General features: G+C 36.8%; 1 protein-coding gene across 5 annotated transcripts in view; it reads left to right on the top strand.

Moving 5' to 3' along the window:
* Positions 1–18658, top strand: part of PTPRZ1 (protein tyrosine phosphatase receptor type Z1) — a 78957-nt gene that overhangs the window by 24489 nt on the left and 35810 nt on the right. For all 5 annotated transcript variants that reach the window (XM_053465327.1, XM_053465329.1, XM_053465328.1 and 2 more), the window contains exons 2-8: positions 1734–1799; positions 10121–10300; positions 11676–11827; positions 13139–13234; positions 15603–15669; positions 16351–16508; positions 16910–17060. In XM_053465327.1, the coding sequence (XP_053321302.1) occupies positions 1734–1799; positions 10121–10300; positions 11676–11827; positions 13139–13234; positions 15603–15669; positions 16351–16508; positions 16910–17060 (870 nt within the window). The remainder of the gene's footprint in view (positions 1–1733; positions 1800–10120; positions 10301–11675; positions 11828–13138; positions 13235–15602; positions 15670–16350; positions 16509–16909; positions 17061–18658) is intronic.

Below are 18658 nucleotides of genomic sequence, written 5' to 3' on the forward strand. Positions count from 1 at the left end.
GGCGAAGACAACGTGCAGCTGCGGCTGTGACCGCTCTCCGGAGCGGTCACAGCCCACCCAGAGGTAAGTGTTTGGTGTCGCTGGATGCCTCCTGAACGAGGCATTCCAGCGACACCATTGACGTTTAGGAGGTGATCGTTGATCGCCTCCTAAACGCTTTTAAAACGGGCGTCCGCCGCCATACAATGTATGGCGGCTGTTGACGCCCCGGGGAGGGGCCAGACATGGCCCATCATGCCGATCTCGGTGTTGCTGAATGCCTCGACATCGAGGCATTACAGCAACACCGTTTAAGCTTAGAAAGTGATCGTTGATCACTTTCTAAGCTTGTTTAAGTCTCATGACGTGTCAGGTACGTCATAGGTCGTTAAGTGACCGTTTTGCATGACGTGCCTGACCCGGCAATGGACGTTAAGGGGTTATGTACTATATTGAGACCCCAGGATTTATTAGACGTTGACCATGGTAGTGCATACAACAGGTTTGGAAATTCTTTATCTCTTTTTAGTCCATGCAGAAAGCAGTAGTCTACCTGTCTATATGACTTCAGTAATTCCACGTACTGACGTGCAGACCCTACTGTGTGCTCCACGGGCAGCACCGAGAGCGGTAATTAACTGTGGTATCATAGGCAACTCCCAATAAGCCTCCATTAAGCTTTCAGAAATGGAATGCAAATACCTTAATATGGGTGAGGGGATTAATATAGCATTAGGACATGCTAGTTAGTACTGTGAAAACAGATGGCGATAATATTATTAACTTAACTCTTATTATTTAAGGGACCTCTCCAAAAGACAATACAAACAATACCACAGTTAAATCAAATATAAAATAACCAAATATGGTTAAGTGTTAGACCAAAATTTGGAAGACTTTTTTTTGCTCTTTATGTAGCTCCTTTGGGAGTTTTGTAAGTTTGTTAAGTTTTACATAAACTCTTCAAAAATTAATTATCGCTTTGGTATCCAAATATATTATTTTATCATAGAAGAAAACTTGAAAAATAGCTCTGGGGATTGTAGATTTAATTTTGTTGCTAAAATATGTAGTAGTGTGTGCTCTGTATGTGATCCTAGAGGCAGAGGATTGTGTTTCCCCTAATGTACAGGATGACACCTTACGTATGTTGATACAAAGAAATGTCCTTTGTATTGCACTATATATAACTGATTTCCATTAGCATCAATTTAAACCTTGAACACAGAACTAAGCATTGATGTACTTGTTACCCCCATGGTAAATGAAGTATGGCATTAAAATATGTTAATGTGTTGTGAACATGTGTGTATATATATATATATAATCTTGACAAAGAGTCAATGTAATTTGTTAATAAAGATTGGATTTCTTTCCCGTGAGTGTGTTTAATATTTTGGACTTTTGTATAGTGGCTGAACAGCACCAGAGCGTGTGGATTATCTTGTATTAGTAGAGGCTAAGTGCAGGATTATTGGATTTGATGTGTGTGTGTATGTATATGAAATATATAAAATACTTTTGTCTCTCTCTCTCTCTATATATATATATATATATATATATATATATATATATATATATGTATATTGCATTTGGCTCAGTAGTCTTTGTAATAACGTATATATACTCTATATTATATATATACTATATACTGTATACATAAAAATAAATATATAGGAGTAAATAATATGACACCCAGGTTTTGTCATTGCAATAATTTCATCATTTTTAATATATTTATGTCTCTTTTGTAGGGTTGGTTTTTGGATATTACAGACAGCAGCGAAAATTAATTGAAGAAATCGACTGGTCATACACGGGTAAGTGAAAACAATTTATAATACTTATAGGAAGATTGTTGGCTGTATCTGGACAATTGCAAAACAAAAAGGTCGATTAGATTAAAACGTACAGAATTTTACATGGAAATTTTTACACATTCAGCATCACCTGTGTTAAAAGGAAAGTAATGTATATGATCCTGATATATGATCACTGAGTGAACTGTATTATTCCATTGATGTGCTTTATCATGTTGCCTTTGGAATTAATCCTTATATTTTGTTACCAGTGACTCCTATGAATGTTTAGCAACTAGCTGTGTAGCTAGTATTGATTGCCATATGTTTGATTTTGGGTGGAAAAAACTCTGGCTATTCTCAAAAGTAAACAGGAAGACCGTCATAGCTGTATGTGTAAATATTATGTTCTATTTCTATGCTATGTTTTCTGTAGTTTGAGTTGCATGAAAGAAGCTCATGAGTCATCTAACCGTTGTTCTTCCATGCATATTTTATAATCTAGACAGGAGACATGTTAACCATCTTTGATAACTTACTAAGCGGTATTAATAATTGTAAGGTATGAATTATATTCAGTTAAGTATGTGTAGTATCGCCTTTTTTTTTTTTTTTATTAGAAAATGTAGCAAGCCCCAGAGCCATAGCGAAAGAGGGTTAGATGTCAGTTGGTGGGAAGAATGGGCAGGAAGGGGTTAATGGGCACTTGGTAGGAAGTTGAGAGCTTGTAGATACAGGACTTTGTTTAAATAGGTGGGGCAGAAAAGGGTTGTCCTTTTTGGACCTGCGCACCCTTTTTCAGATGGGAGGCAAGGCCAATGCCACAACACACTTGGAGAGGATAGGTGGTAATGCTAAGTGTTATTGTGGGGGACTAATAGCTATTGAGGTAAAGATTTACATGACGCCACCTAGACAGTGAGGTTAAGACTGATGGCTGGGAAGTAGCAGGATGATCTCAACTAGGTAGTGTTACAGGCACATGGACCCAGGGTTGGGTTTAAGTATGTGATTGTTTGTGTTTTTTTGGTGGGTTAGAGAATATGTAAAGAAATTTGAACCTTGCGTGTACCATTCTATTATACATTAATACATTTTGGGGAAGGGATGTCTAGGGCTGGTGGTGAATGCCATGATATTAAAGACATGTGAATGCCATAATAATAAATTATATTATTGTTTGAGATTTTAATGTTTATAGAAGTTTTTTTATTTTTTTACTTTATATGTACTACTTCTTTTGTGTTTGTGCCATCCGGGGCTCCTCTCTACAGTTATGAGACAAGAAAAAGGTTCTGTGATTAGGACCCGTGTGTATTGTAAAGAAAAATTATGACATTTATTAATAGAGGATGAGTTTTTAAATTGAATGCTCTTTAGATATTTTCATTGTAGTTAATGATGTATTCACTGCCCTAGTCTCTCATAGCCATGGATCTCGCTTGAGTATGGTCTCTTGGTTCTCGAGTGTTCTCTGTGCTGAGTGATGGGACGTACGATCATATCTTAGCCCTGCCACTCTGAAGGACGCTTTGGAGAATAGATACTATGGATGCTCTAAAGACTAGACCCAGACCTTCACAGTGTAACATGACCAGTCGTCACAAGGGAGATCGCTGTTTAATAGACATATTGAGCTTCATCTCAGTAATGTGGCACTTTCACTGCCATTCCTCTGGACGTGTAGGCCTAGGTTAGAATAGTTTGCATCATGGAATGGCAGGTTAGGTTGGTTAGGCAAATGGACTAGTCTGTTAGAAACATCTGGGGAGGTTGTTTACAGGAGTTGTAACAATAAGGTCAGTAGGTAGCACAAAACAATCCCTGATTGTACTATGTGCAACTTTCCCCATGTGGAAATATGTAGGAGCTGTTTTTGTATGCAACATTCGCAGTGAGCGTGGGAGTTTATAACATCAATAATTTCCGTCCATGAACTACTCCAACAGGTTTACTGAGTCTGCCACTAAAGATTATTTTAGTCAAGTTAACATAATGTTTGTATGGCAGGATTTTTAAACAACTATTCAGGGCTTTCTCTAACATAAGGCAAAAGGGGGCAGTTGCCTGAGCTTAATTTTAGGGCCTACTACAATAGGTCCCATCACATAAACAGAGACAAATAACACCTACTGTACTAAATAACATTTTTAACATTTTTCCTGTAAATCTTTTTTTCCTGTTCTCACATACAGTGGGGCAAAAAAAGTATTTAGCCACCAATTGTGCAAGTTCTCCCACTTAAAAAGATGAGAGAGGCCTGTAATTTTCACCATAGGTACACTTCAACTATGAGAGACAGAATGGGGGAAAGAATACAGGAAATCACATTGTCTGATTTTTAAAGAATTTATTTGAAAATTATGGTGGAAAATAAGTATTTGGTCACCTACAAACAAGCAAGATATCTGGCTCTCACAGACCTGTAACATCTTCTTTAAGAGTCTCCTCTGCCCCCCACTCGTTACCTGTATTAATGGCACCTGTTTGAACTTGTTATCAATATAAAAGTCACCTGTCCACAACCTCAAACAGTCACACTCCAAACCCCACTATGGCCGAGACCAAAGAACTGTCGAAGGACACCAGAAACAAAATTGTAGACCAGCACCAGGCTGGGAAGACTGAATCTGCAATAGGCAAGCAGCTTGGTGTGAAGAAATCATCTGTGGGAGCAATTATTCGAAAATGGAAGACATACAGGACTACTGATAATCTCCCTCGATCTGGGGCTCCACACAAGATCTCACCCCATGATGTCAAAATGATCACAAGGACGGTGAGCAAAAATCCCAGAACCACATGGGGTGACCTAGTGAATGACCTGCAGAGAGCTGGGACCAAAGTAACAAAGGCTACCATCAGTAACACACTACGGTGCCAGGGACTCAAATCATACAGTGCCAGACGTGTCCCCCTGCTGAAGCCAGAACATGTCCGGGCCCGTCTGAAGTTTGCTAGAGAGCATTTGGATGATCCAGAAGAGGACTGGGCGAATGTCATATGGTCAGATGAAACCAAGGTAGAACTTTTTGGTAGAAACTCAACTCGTCGTGTTTGGAGGAGAAAGAATGCTGAGTTGCATCCAAAGAACACCATACCTACGGTGAAGCATGGGGGTGGAAACATCATGCTTTGGGGCTGTTTTTCTGCAAAGGGACCAGGACGACTGATCCGTGTAAAGGAAAGAATTAATGGGGCCATGTATCGTGAGATTTTGAGTGAAAACCTCCTTCCATCAGCAAGGGCATTGAAGATGAAACGTGGCTGGGTCTTTCAGCATGACAATGATCCCAAACACACCGCCCGGGCAACGAAGGAGTGGCTTCGTAAGAAGCATTTCAAGGTCCTGGAGTGGCCTAGCCAGTCTCCAGATCTCAACCCCATAGAAAACCTTTGGAGGGAGTTGAAAGTCCGTGTTGCCCAGCGACAGCCCCAAAACATCACTGCTCTAGAGGAGATCTGCATGGAGGAATGGCCCAAAATACCAGCAACAGTGTGTGAAAACCTTGTGAAGACTTACAGAAAAAGTTTGACCTCTGTCATTGCCAACAAAGGGTATATAACAAAGTATTGATATTAACTTTTGTTATTTACCAAATACTTATTTTCCACCATAATTTGCAAATAAATTCTTTAAAAATCAGACAATGTGATTTCCTGTATTCTTTCCCCCCCATTCTGTCTCTCATAGTTGAAGTGTACCTATGGTGAAAATTACAGGCCTCTCTCATATTTTATAGTGGGAGAACGTGCACAATTGGTGGCTGACGAAATACTTTTTTGCCCCACTGTATATACATGGACATATTCATCTCTTTCTTAACTATCCTGATTTATTCTACCAACTCGACCAGCATCTTTGGGTGTTGAGCAATAAAAGGAAGCCAAATAAATAATCTTTAGTTTAGGGATTATTTACAGAAAAAATGCAATTGATGGGTAGTGATAGAGGAACAGAACATAAGCAGTTATTTTTTCTGTAGATATTGAAGTAGTGACCTCATTGTCAGTTATACGCTGACTTTACAGACTGCAATTCGCCAATGAATGGGAATATATAGGTGTCAAACATTTATTTTGAGTTATAAAAAAAGGAAAAGGGGGAAATGATTAACACATGTTCATGTGTAACACATGAATATACAGTATTGTGCAAAAGTTTTGAGGCATGTGTGAAAAAATGCTGTAAAGTAAGAATTTACTTTTTTTTTATCACTCAACAAAATGCAAAGTGATTGTACGGAAGAAAAATCTAAATCAAATCAATATTTGGTGTGACCCCGCTTTGCCTTCAAAACAGCGCTCTGTACTAGAAAGAATTATAGGGGCAAAACACGTCTTCATCTGCTCCAGATTAATAATGAGTGAGATGATGTGTCAGTTAATACAGTAGGTGTAAATATTCTTCTTCTCATTTATTGAGTTATATAGAATCATCATAATTTGCAGTGATGTAGAATAGACAAAGAATATAACAAGCAGTTCATGACATCTGGACTTATGGAAATAAAAGACAAAGGACCTGCTTAAACAAGTTTACAATTTAAATACAGCATATTCTATGATATCTGAGGGTTACTATATGATTACTTCTAAGATATGTTGACTTCATCTGTAGCAAATCTACAGTAGATAGGGACATCTTGTTCTAAAGTTGAATGTGAAGTGTCTTAATTAATTTACATCTAAAGATGGTCCACACCCATGACCTTACCTGTTTGGACTGATGGTTTACATTATTACTTACGACAGAAAGCTTGAATTTTTTTACTAAGCTATTTTTTTTACTTAAAATAAAAATCAAAAATTCTGCTTGGGTTTATTACAATTAATTTGGGATATTTTACATTTTTAAGAATGGCTGGGATTTATTGTACATATGGCATGCAATGGTTTAAATATGTTTCCAGTGTTACTTGGAAATGAGATGCAAGTGTCTTTAATTACGTGGAGGAAGGCTTTCTTTCCTCTTTAATCCATTTAAAATAATTGTGCATTTTTATTAACTTGTTTTATGAGTTGCATTATTTTCCTATGTTTTGTAGTATATGGTAAAACTGAATGGAATACATCATTATTTTTTATAGTCTATTTTAAAAACCCTATATAACTTTGCTGCCATTTCACGTATAATTATTTGTTTTCGACTGTGATTGAAACATATACAACAAATCAGTTCCTGAAGAGGTAAATGTGGATTGGCTTTAATAGGGAAATTGTGTCAACGGAAAGGACAATTGTGTCTCTTTACTTTTTTTTTTCTTCCTTGCGTGCAAGTTATCGGACGTTGGTCCCTGTTGTAAGCCTCCTTTCCTTCCTGCCTCATTGCATTGGTGGTGCTACCAAACCATGAGAATAGGCTGTTTAGGGCCCCCATCAAAGGATTGGGAGGATAAATTATGTGAGCATATGAACAGTGTTCCTCAGTTTGTATGTTATTAAATAATGTTTTTTAGTGAAACACATAAAAAAACAACAACTCAGTGTCCCCCTTTAAAAGGGACCTGTGCCTCTCTCGACCTCCAATGTCCCTATTTTCTACAGAATGTTTGGAATATTTGGTGTATCATAGTGTATCATCTCTACAAGTCACAGTAATGTGTATAGAAACACCCAGAAATGGGTTTACACATTAAGTAATGCATTTTTATTTTTTAATATTTTTAATATCAAATCATATAAATTGCATCAATAAACTTCTTCTAAATGCATTAGTTATATAAAATGTTATACATTCATCACAGGAAAAAGTCTTGGTAAAGTCATGCCTTGGTCCAGTGTTGAGAAGTATACACTGCATTACCAAATTGGCCTACATCCAATTGTTTGTAAAGAAAATGTAAATTATGGCATGAAGCTGGAGTAAATAATAGTAAAAATAAAAATGACATCTTCTGCTTAAACACGTTTTTTCCCTAAAGGTTCTTTATATCATTGCCAACAACCACATCTAAATATTTAATAATATTACAGTGAACAGACCCCATTCTTCAGATCTGACTACCCCATATGGCTGTCATCTGCAGATGTGCTTTCTCAAAAAACTCTGATCGTAGTTCCTGTCCACAGTGGGCAATACCCAACGGAGTAGGGAAAGCAATAAGAAAATACAGCAGATGTTCCTGAAACCATGTTTATAGGGGTGCCTTAGCTGTGGTGCTGTTTTTTAGTCTATGTATAACAAAAAAGGTTGGCCCTAGCAAAAGTTCTTCAAAGACATTTGTGATACTTTTTAGTGGACCCTTAAGATCTTTAAAGCTTGTGTGGCTTTACATTTTACTCCGCTAACACTGGTCTACTGCAAAGCAGGTATAGTTTCTAATTTCCCATCAACTGATTGAGATCAATAAGTGTATTCAGTACAAAGGAGTTTGATTGTGAAATATTGACAAGGCACATGTTTGGAGGTTGGTATGATAAACATGGATGCCTGGTAACTGAAGATAGGTAGGGGGTATGCCTTTGACAACGGGCAGATTTAGCCACAGTTGGACTTTATAAAGCCACTTCACTGCCTGTAAATTGAAGACACTCACCTGGAGCATGTAATGGGCATGTTACAAAATTTGCATATATTCAAATTGCTTTTACATAAACACATATAATTACGTTTTAGTACATGTAGTATACATGTGTTACATTCAGTTGAGTAGTCAATGGTTACTCAGATCTGGAGAACTCTTAAAGGTGTGTGTGTGGGGGGGGGTTGTTGGTTTAATGATATGACGTAGTTTGACGTAGATAATTTGCGCTGATAATCTGACCTCCTTAGTTGTGACATGACTTTATTTTGTTGTGTTCATGTTAGGCTTTGATATTTGTGTTTATGTATTGTGTGTTTTGCTGTTGTTACTCCCAATGAGTAAAGATCCAGCTCAATGAACACCTGCCCAGTTCCTTTACATCACTAGATAATTGTGTCGGCCTTTGTGCGTTTTAAGATTTAAAAACATCCACATTGAGTGGCAGGATTAAGAGCAGCGAGGTCTAACCCTCAAGCAAAATGACTGACAAAAATGCAAGTCACGTAATGTATTTGATGTTGTTTCAGTTTGTGGACAAATTACGCAATTCAGAGAAATGTGTTTGAATTGATAATGGAACTACTGCTGAGATTTATCGAGCAGTGAGAAAAATCATTTCTTCAAATGTCTTCAAAGTTCCAAAGTGTAGAGAAAGTAATTCCAGTAACCTCTCCAATGTTATGAAAGTGTCTAAAAATAACTCTGCGTGTCAGGTCATTAGTATAATGAGGTTATGGTGATTAGCTAGAAGGCCAGTAAGATGGTAAAAAAGAAACTCATTTGAAAAATATACCAAAAAGGCTTTTATATATTTTGAGGGTTGTGAAATATTTTGGTTATTGTATCTTTGGTAGATCACTGGTGAAGAAAAGGACATTAATCTGGATCTGTAACAGAGAATATGGGCAATTACAGGGAATGACAATGATCCTTTCATCTTCCTCCACCATAGGGATAGACATGTTACCTGTAACCCTGGCATCATCAAAGAAATAACCACCAACAACAAGTTACCGATCATCCAAGCATTACATCAAACCTGTGAAACACTTTCTACTGGCACAAACCGCTATCTCGGGTTTAGCCGCCACCCCATCACCATGCACAAATCACCAGCACAGAGGGCTTCCATACTATTATTTCCCTTGTTCTCCAATCCCAACACACCCAATTCATCAACAGAACTTTATCACCAAGATGAAATTTGCTCTACTGCTAAAAGAGAGAATTTCATGGACACGGACTTTTCCTTCCATAGGAGGGAAGTGTGACACATTAAACTTCCTAACTCTTCCATACTACTAGGGCTTTCTCAACATCGTTAAGAAAACCAACATAATAAATATCCAAACCTGAAATAATTAAAGTGAATGCCATCAACTATAATACAGCACCCCAAAATTTGAATTGATATGCTTTTGTATTTTTTTGTGTATATTAGGAGGTTTTTACTCAACTTTAGGGTTAAGCACCACCTGATTAATGGTGTCCAGAGGAGGGTATCAGTAGGTTAAAAGGGCAACGCAGTCCCGATGATTCAGCTCCATGGCAAGAAATATAGCCATGTTAGGATTAGGTAGGACTCAGCAAAATTAGGGTACTAGCATGTGCGTGTGTACGTTTGTACTAAATAACCAGTATTTAATGTTATGTATTTAAACCCTGCCATTATAATTAATAACTGTAATCACTGAAAAAGAGTTCTTGTGTGTGTCTGTCATGTTTTATGTCATGAATATATACTGTAAAACATACTCTGCTTTATGACTGCACATAAATCCTTTATTAAAAATGCATCGATCTATATGTTTGCAGAAGGCTTAAACCAAACGAATTGGGTGAAAAAATATCCAACATGCAACGGTGCCAAACAATCTCCTATCAACATTGATGAGGATCTCACTCAGTTAAACATGAATCTGAAAAAATTAGAATTTCAGGGATGGGAAAAAATGTCCTCTAAAAATGCGTTAATTCGCAATACTGGAAAAACAGGTAAGATAATAGGCCTCGCTTTCTTTAAAACTCTTAATAGTTGTTTGACGCTAATCGTCATTATCTCAAAGGAATTTAAATCAGTGCTTTTAACATATCAGTCAAGCCTGTCTATGTGTTTACCTTTTTAATGTCATTTCAACTATTTTTGTTGCATGTGGCTATGGAAAAAACTAAATAAATGCAATTTATTCATTGAAACAGTGGGGAGGTCAATGTATTGTTGAGCTCTCTTTCAAACTAGGAACTTGCAGACCTAAAGCTAATATTGAACCATGCCCATCGGTTAGCGGAAATAAAGCCGTAGGTAACTTTCTGCTGTTTTTCATGGGAAATAGACTTTACTTCAACTCATAAAGACCAAACACGCTGTCTACCCCAAGGAAGTATCTCCACATCAGGTCATGTTCAGACTGTGGGTTTAAATTAGTACACAGATAAAGTTAATATTTTTTAAAAAGAGATTTATGAATGACTTTGTGAATCGCTGTTATACCAAGTGGCAATATAAGTATTGATTTGCTTATCAATTTTTGGGCCATTTGTTTTAACTTGTAGTTTGGTCATACGGAAAAAGTCATTTTTTCTTCAATGTAATTATTTGACGCAGGCACTAATATTGCATGCAGAATGGTCACAGTTATTTATATGATTTATGTAGCTGTAAGAATCTATACCTGGTGTTAAGAATTGGGACACTCTGTAACCTTGTATTTTAGCTGTGTTCACAGCATGTACAGGCTACAATGCAGCAATCAATGTCCAATTAACATTAGCACAGCGGGTGACCATGGAATGTAGCCTTTGAAATGTTAGAATGAGCAAACTTTTGAGTGAATGAATTTGAACAAATAATCAAACTGAAATATAATGATGTATGATTTACATTTGTAAATTGTCTTTGCATTATGGTAGATTAAATTGACATTTCCAGTTTAGCTAGCTCAAACAAAAGCATGTAGAAAAAATATTTTCCATGTTGTTTTTATAAGTGGAGCAACAGCAAGTTGGCATGAATGAATGACCTTTCCATGCCTTTTGTCTTGGTTTGTAAGACATTTTGATGTTCTTTATCCTTCCCTTTCATTGTATCCTTAAAGAGTGGGATAGATTAACTCAATTCAGCATTATTACTCTTTTGTTGAGGATACAATTTGTGCTGACACATGATTGCCTCCTCAAATATCACATTTTATTTTTAAGAAGTAGAAATAAATAAATGGTACTCTGCTTAAACTTTGAGAATGTGTATATTAATTTTAGATCATTTATTCGTTTATACATATTTTGTAAACCTACCATAGGTTTGTTTTCAAAAAGTTTTTAATATTCACGTTTACCACAATTACTAACCCAATCTTCCTTTCTTTTTTAGTGGAAATTAATCTGACAGATGATTACTATCTCAGTGGTGGTGCCTTAGATACAAAGTACAAAGCAAGCAAGATAACATTTCATTGGGGTAAATGCAATTCATCTTCAGACGGCTCAGAGCACGGATTGGAAGGACAGAAGTTTCCTCTTGAGGTATAACATTATTTTATTAAAGCAATTACAATGGTTAATCTAAAGACAGAATGGGCATTATGAAAGCATGCTATGGTATGCAAGAAGGGTCTAATTATTTAATATATTAATTACTACTTACTACTTCCATCAAATTCCATAGCGCTGTACAATGGGTGACTCCAAGGTTATTTTAAACTAAAAGGTGGCACCCTCAGCAGATCATTCCACCGGTTGCTATGGTGATAAAATATTTTTTTTCAAACTCGGCACCAGAACCACTTTTCTATTCAAAGGTAACGTAATCTGTGGCTTCGTGAGTTTTGGCCCCCCAAAAAATAAAAGATGGCGTCTAACAGGAAAATATGATAATTACAATGACATTATTAAATGCGCAGGGATCAGCATTCTGTAAGGATGCACCAATAATACGAGTAGGCATAGTTTAGTTTGGCAAGTAAGCAGTTATTCATTTTAGGGTTTTGTCCTGTAAGCCATTTCCTTTCGAGAAGCAAGAGGTATCTGCGCTTGTTTCTTTTGCTTCCTTCTTTATATTCACCATGCACCTAAATCCCACCATCCCACCTCTTCCATGAAGTACCAATGTGTTAAGGTGTATCAGCCAAAGATTCTATGCTAGCGAATGGTTTCCCCATAATACTAAATTTGTTCCTAAATATGTCGCTGTTCCTGGAGATTTCATTATTGAGGCATCCCCTTGAGATTTCTGCAGCTCTAATACTGTACGTGTCATTTAGCCTCTCAAATAATTGCCGAGTCCTCTCTACTCAAGCTTGCCACAGATCACTCACCTGCTCTCCCATGCTGAGTAATTTGTCTGTCTGGTCCACTACAAAGAGTACAAATGCTGTTTCAAAGGCAGTCCTTTGATACTATTTGCACCACGCATGTATTAGAAAATGGATGAAGTGCATTACTGTTAAATTATGGTCATAATTTAAAATATATTCACTGTGGTGTTCTTGGCTTTAGGGGAACTGACAATGTATTTCAACTAAAGATATGGTAGACCAGCAGTTCTCTACAACTTCCAACAATTGTATGCACATCTTGCTGGACTTGACAAACAACCTAGTGCTTTGATAAATCAGGGCTGTGAGAATTTGTCATTTTCCTATTGTGTCCATTTTTCCAAAGACAGGTTTAAAATACAGTACCAGGATGAATCAAAGCAAAGAGCTTAATGAATAGAACAGCGAATAGGCTTCTTGATTCATCGAATTTTTCATTTTTTAAAATACTTTGTATTGTGCTAATACATTACTTTTATTTAAATGCAAAAATAATTTTTTTCCCCAATTGTATTGACAGATGCAAATCTTCTGCTTTAATAGTGACCAGTTCAAAAGTTACGATGATGCAGTGAGTGGAAATGGGAAAATAAAAGCTTTATCCATCTTATTTAAGGTAAGTGAAACATGCCAAATCATTTAATGTGAAAAACACTATATTTTCTGGACTTGAGCACTCGTTTATACGTCTTCCGTAATCTCCATTTCCAATTTGTTCCTAAATATGTTGCTGTTTCTGGAGATACTCTCTCTCTGCCCATTCCCTTTTTTGAACTGTCAGTCGATTTTCTGAATACCATATCTGCTGACAAGACTGTAAATAAATTATTTTCAAAAGAATAGCAAGTAAAATCCTAGAATATGATTTGCGATTTGTAAATTGGCATATGAATGCGGAGAAGCTGACCATTTTCCACTTTCCTTGTCAACACTAAGCCAAGAGGCTGACACAGGCTGTCATAGTATTACAATCCGCTAATCATGGTGATATGTAAATGGACTTGAATCACAGAGTCTTCCAAAAATATTTTATGATTCAAATGAGTGGGTCTCTGGAATTGTTTTTTAACTATAAATATACCGTATATAAAAGGGAGGAGGGGAAATTCACCTATTGTCAGTGGTGACCCAACCATAAGATGTTTAAGCAACCTTTTAGGGCCCCTATTGGTTTAAGGACCCCTTCTTAAAGGAATTTATATCACTGTAATGTATTTTTTTCAACCTTGTGATTCTTATATATTATATATATATATATATATATATATATATACATACACTGTATATTTCATTAATTATACTTAATATCCACTAAATCCCCTTGATATTCCTTAATTCTTTCTGCTTAGGGGCCCTCTAAACCTAGTGTCTCTGCCTCTGCCTGTGGAGACAGTGTTCAGGGAGAAAAGGGCATGTGAAGGGTTAATAGGAAGAGCTTTTCATGGATTGTAAGGAGAATTGTTGAAAAGAGGTGGATTAGGGAGGCTGGGAGGATGAGTGGCCAGCTGTCTCTCAGATGGATGCACGGCACAGCAGTGACATCACATAATACGCAGGCTCCGGAAGATATCCAGATCGGAATCGCTAATGACAGAGGAAAAGGATGTTGAGGATTCCAAAGCAAAGCTTAAAGCTTCTCATATTAAAATATTCAAATAGATAAAACATTGTTACTATGTTAAGGGATGCAGAAATATTTGTCTCCCCAGTAGAATGCCAATTTAGGAATGCATTTAGATTTAAATGTGTGATTGTTGGGGTTTTCTGAACTTTACAATGGTGCCAAGCAATACTCAATCCTGAATGGATATAAGGAAAAGGTACATGTCAACAAACCACCTACTGCCTGGGGTATGATCTAAAAAAAAACCCCAAAAAAACAGCTTTTCTATTTCTACAAAGTATGAATTATTTATGAAATATCCGATTAAAAATGGACATTTCGAAAAATGCCGTTGTGAATTTCTATTCTGTAGTGGGTAGTTTTCTCTGACAGAATATGTATTTTTTTCTTTAAAAAAAAAAGTATATTAACAAAGCTATGAAACTATATGTTATATAAACATAAACAATGCACAGTGTATTTGTGTTCACATCTTGTTTTGGAAATTGTCCCTACAGTAGAGTTGTCATATCGGCCATTTTGCTCTAGAATAAAGCTACAGTAAATTGTATATGTTGCATCCTGTTTTATAGGGGATGTTTACATTTAATTTCATTTATTTCCTTCTGTAAATGTATGCTCTCATACTGTAGGGTAGAACTATAGGTGGTGGTCTGCAACATGTCTGAAAACATTGAACATCATTAACTTACTAGAACATAATAATAAAATGCTGTTAATTGGATTGTAACAGCTTTTTTAATGATCTGAACTTAATTGAAACAGTAATAGGCATTTGGAATTTGCCCCTTAATAGTTGATCTTATTCCAGATTATAGGCTAATAAACTTGAAGGTGGTTTTGTGTGGGATGAAAGTTTTAAGAGTTTCCATGACAACTGTCTTGGTGAGTCGCCATGGCAGCTAACACACCTATTTTAATGAAATAAGAGATAAAGCATGTTAACTGTTTAAGAATCGAATACCTTGTACTTTTCCGAGCAATGCATCACTTTTTCATGTTTAACCCACTAAATGAGTCATTTTTTGGTCCATTAAAGGACTGGATCTACCACGTGACCTTCCACCTGCCCATCGTTCAGGTTTGCCACATGAACAGTCCAGACCTGTCCATTTTGTATCCATGTGACTTTAAACTAAAACTTGTGGAAAACTCAACAGTTGAAACATGTTCAATTAAAAATAAACAGAAGATTAATAGCTCCCCATCTTACTGGTCTCCCTAGTTCAACTTTACAGAAGGGTCCCCCTCTGATTTTAAAGCAATTTGGGAAGCAAATTACTTTGTTTCAATAACAAGCAGCATGCAAGTAAAAAAACATGACCATGCAATAAGCTATGAATATCTTGTGCTGTTACAGGTTGGTCAAGAGGATAACCCAAATTATGAAGCAGTTATCGATGGTGTAAATCGTGTTCATCGCTATGGTAAGTAGAAGTTTTATTCTCAACTTCCTTGAAACCTGAGATTGTTTTTGTATATTAAATCGTAGCCTTTCTCATTCACAATCAACGAGCACCCTAGCATTTTTGGGTAGATGTAGCTCAAGCTGTACTCTTTATTCTGGAATTCTCATGGGTCAAGGTTTGTCTACATCAGTCCGGTTATGCAGTAGATCTGTAGTAGGAATCGGCATGAAAAGTGCAATAAGCTACAGAGACCAATCAAATACATAGTAAAACAGAATTATAAAAATGTTAATTAGAATGCGGTAAACAATGGCACCAAACTCTGTGTAGCTAGTTAGGATGACATTGATCGCACGTAGGACAATGTCGATTGTTATTACGGCTGTTTTGAGTACATTGGTATATACCATGACCAGTTCAAGGTATTGTGGTGCCCAATTTAACTTCCTTTACCTTTACTCAAATCTCTTGTGATGGTTGAGCTCACAATAATGTCATCTGCAGCCAAACACCATAATCAACTGCCAAATATCCCTCTATGAAATGCCTATATGGAACCAATGTTTTGAAACGCCAGAGTGTAAGATATAGAAAATAAACTTAATGTCATAAAATCTGGCTATTTTATCGATCACCTCTCTTTATCCAATTTGGTTACTGTGTCATGTAACTTATGTGCATAATTGTGTTTTCGTACAGGTAAAAGGGCTACTGTAGAGCCATTTGTTTTGCTTAACCTCCTTCCAAGTTACACAGACAAATATTACACGTACAACGGATCGCTATCAACTCCGCCGTGCTCAGAAACAGTGGAATGGATTGTATTTAAGGACACGGTGACCATATCTGAAAGCCAGGTACTATGAATATATGTGACAATTAGCGCTGGTGTTCCTGTACGGACACAGTAAGCTGACTATGTTGGTTGCTCAGAAAAAGCAGTGCATAACTTCGATTATGCAAGCTGCTTTCTAAAAAAAATATTGTGCCCCCCTCAAATGAAGCTAGTGCTTAGTGGCACTTTATCATGCAAAGCAAGCATTTTTAAATATATCCGGAAAATCTACACTATTGGAGATCCTACAGATTCACGGTTGGGTACCACTGCTTTAGCAAAACTTTAATAAGTATTCTAGCAATACAATAAAAAAAAAGCACAATATTAAATATTTCTGCTTATTACATCAGTTAGACCATCTCCAGCCATTTATTAAAGATAACCATTAGTGTGATGCATTTTTTGTTCTTTGTGTTACAGTTGGAATATTTTTGTGAGATCCTCACGATGCAGCAGTCAGGTTATGTCATGGTAATGGACTATTTACAGAACAATTTTCGGCACCAGCAGTATAAGTTCTCTGGACAAGTGTTTTCATCGTATACAGGCACCGAGGAAATTCCTGAACCAGGTAATTATTTTCTCTCTCGCATCCTTTTCAATCTACGCATCTGTTCCAACATGTTACAGTATGATTTGCGCAAATATGCCTTACATAAGAAAGCCCTTAACGCTTTAACGGATAGGACTCATACTTATTCAGTTTTCTTCTGTTCTGGGCGTAAACCATAAATTATTTATGAGTCAGAACCATAATGTTGGATAAAGAGCTTAATCAGTTGGAAGCAGCTTTAAATTGTATTAGGTTACACAGCAAAGTACAGTAATCTGCCTTTTTAGATTAAATGAAAACGGTAGGAGAAACAGAGTCTTCTAAATATGAAATTTTGTTTATGCTTTGGTTTTAATTTCCTGTTTATGTATTTATTTCATGGTTTAGTCTTCCCTTTACTTTAGAATGCAATAAACAAGTCCTAAATGCATACAGTTTTCTGTTAAGAACACATTTAGAGTTAGTTTCTGAATGTAACCGGTTCCCAGTGCTTCCCCAAGAAGTCATGTTTATAAGTTGCACTGTAAGACATTGTTCTGCTGTTCCTTCTGTGTCTTTATTTTACTTGGGTTCTTAGCGGTATATTTGTGTGTTGTGTGTGTGAGGAACACAAACTGGCGCAAACTATTGCTTTTCCATTACCGATCTTTACTGAACCAAGAATGTACAGCAAGATGTTCCATCAATCCACACACCTGATCCTTGCTGTTCACATCTCTTAGGGGCAGAGGAGGGCTGACACCTGGCAGACAAACCAACCTTGCCCAGCCCGTTAACCCAAATACACACTGGCACACATATTTACACACACACTTTCACACTTACAAGGAGACCCACTCACGCCAACACACATACTTACACACTTCCCCTCACACACAAACAGTTACATGTACATGTTCATGCTAACACACACATACACTATTATGCTAACATACATACATATGCATTGTATTACGTGACTCTGCTTGGTTCCTGCCTCCTCGATTGGCTCGGTCCAGGTTGGACAGGCCCTTTGTGAACAATTGCCCACTAGGCCAGCCTGTTCCTGCTCTTGGGCATTATAGTACCCTCCCCAGCCACATCAAATTGGAACATGCTAGGAGCACAATTAAACATGAATCAAAGAAACAGATATTTTTTAGCTTCAGTTGAGAACATCTGGATGTTTCACCGGCAGTTTTCTTGCTACAATTAAAGTGTCAGGGACTTCTACTGCAAACACACAGCTGGGGGGATTTGGGTCCCAACAGGCCTTATAGGTAATGGGCAAATTGTATGTTTTATTGTACTTTACTGAGAGGGTGTCAGATAAGTGTCACAGTCTGCCAGAAATCATGGTAGAAGTTAATTTAAACATGCATTTGACAAATGACTATCCTGAATCTAAGATGAGATCAATGACAAGGAATGGTTCTTATCTGCAGTCAAATTCTATTTTTCTGTACCCTGCATATAAACATATATCATAATATATGTTTACCTATAAAATAAAATGGTCTAAGTGGAAGACTTGCAATTAATAAACTGTCCTAAATGCATAGATAGACAGATAGATAGAACATAACCTCATCTATTGCCTCATCTAATAATCAAGTAGTACTTGCATGTTCTTAACC

Source organism: Spea bombifrons, chromosome 4 (assembly GCF_027358695.1).
Source record: "Spea bombifrons isolate aSpeBom1 chromosome 4, aSpeBom1.2.pri, whole genome shotgun sequence".
Classification (NCBI taxonomy): Eukaryota; Metazoa; Chordata; class Amphibia; order Anura; family Pelobatidae; genus Spea; species Spea bombifrons.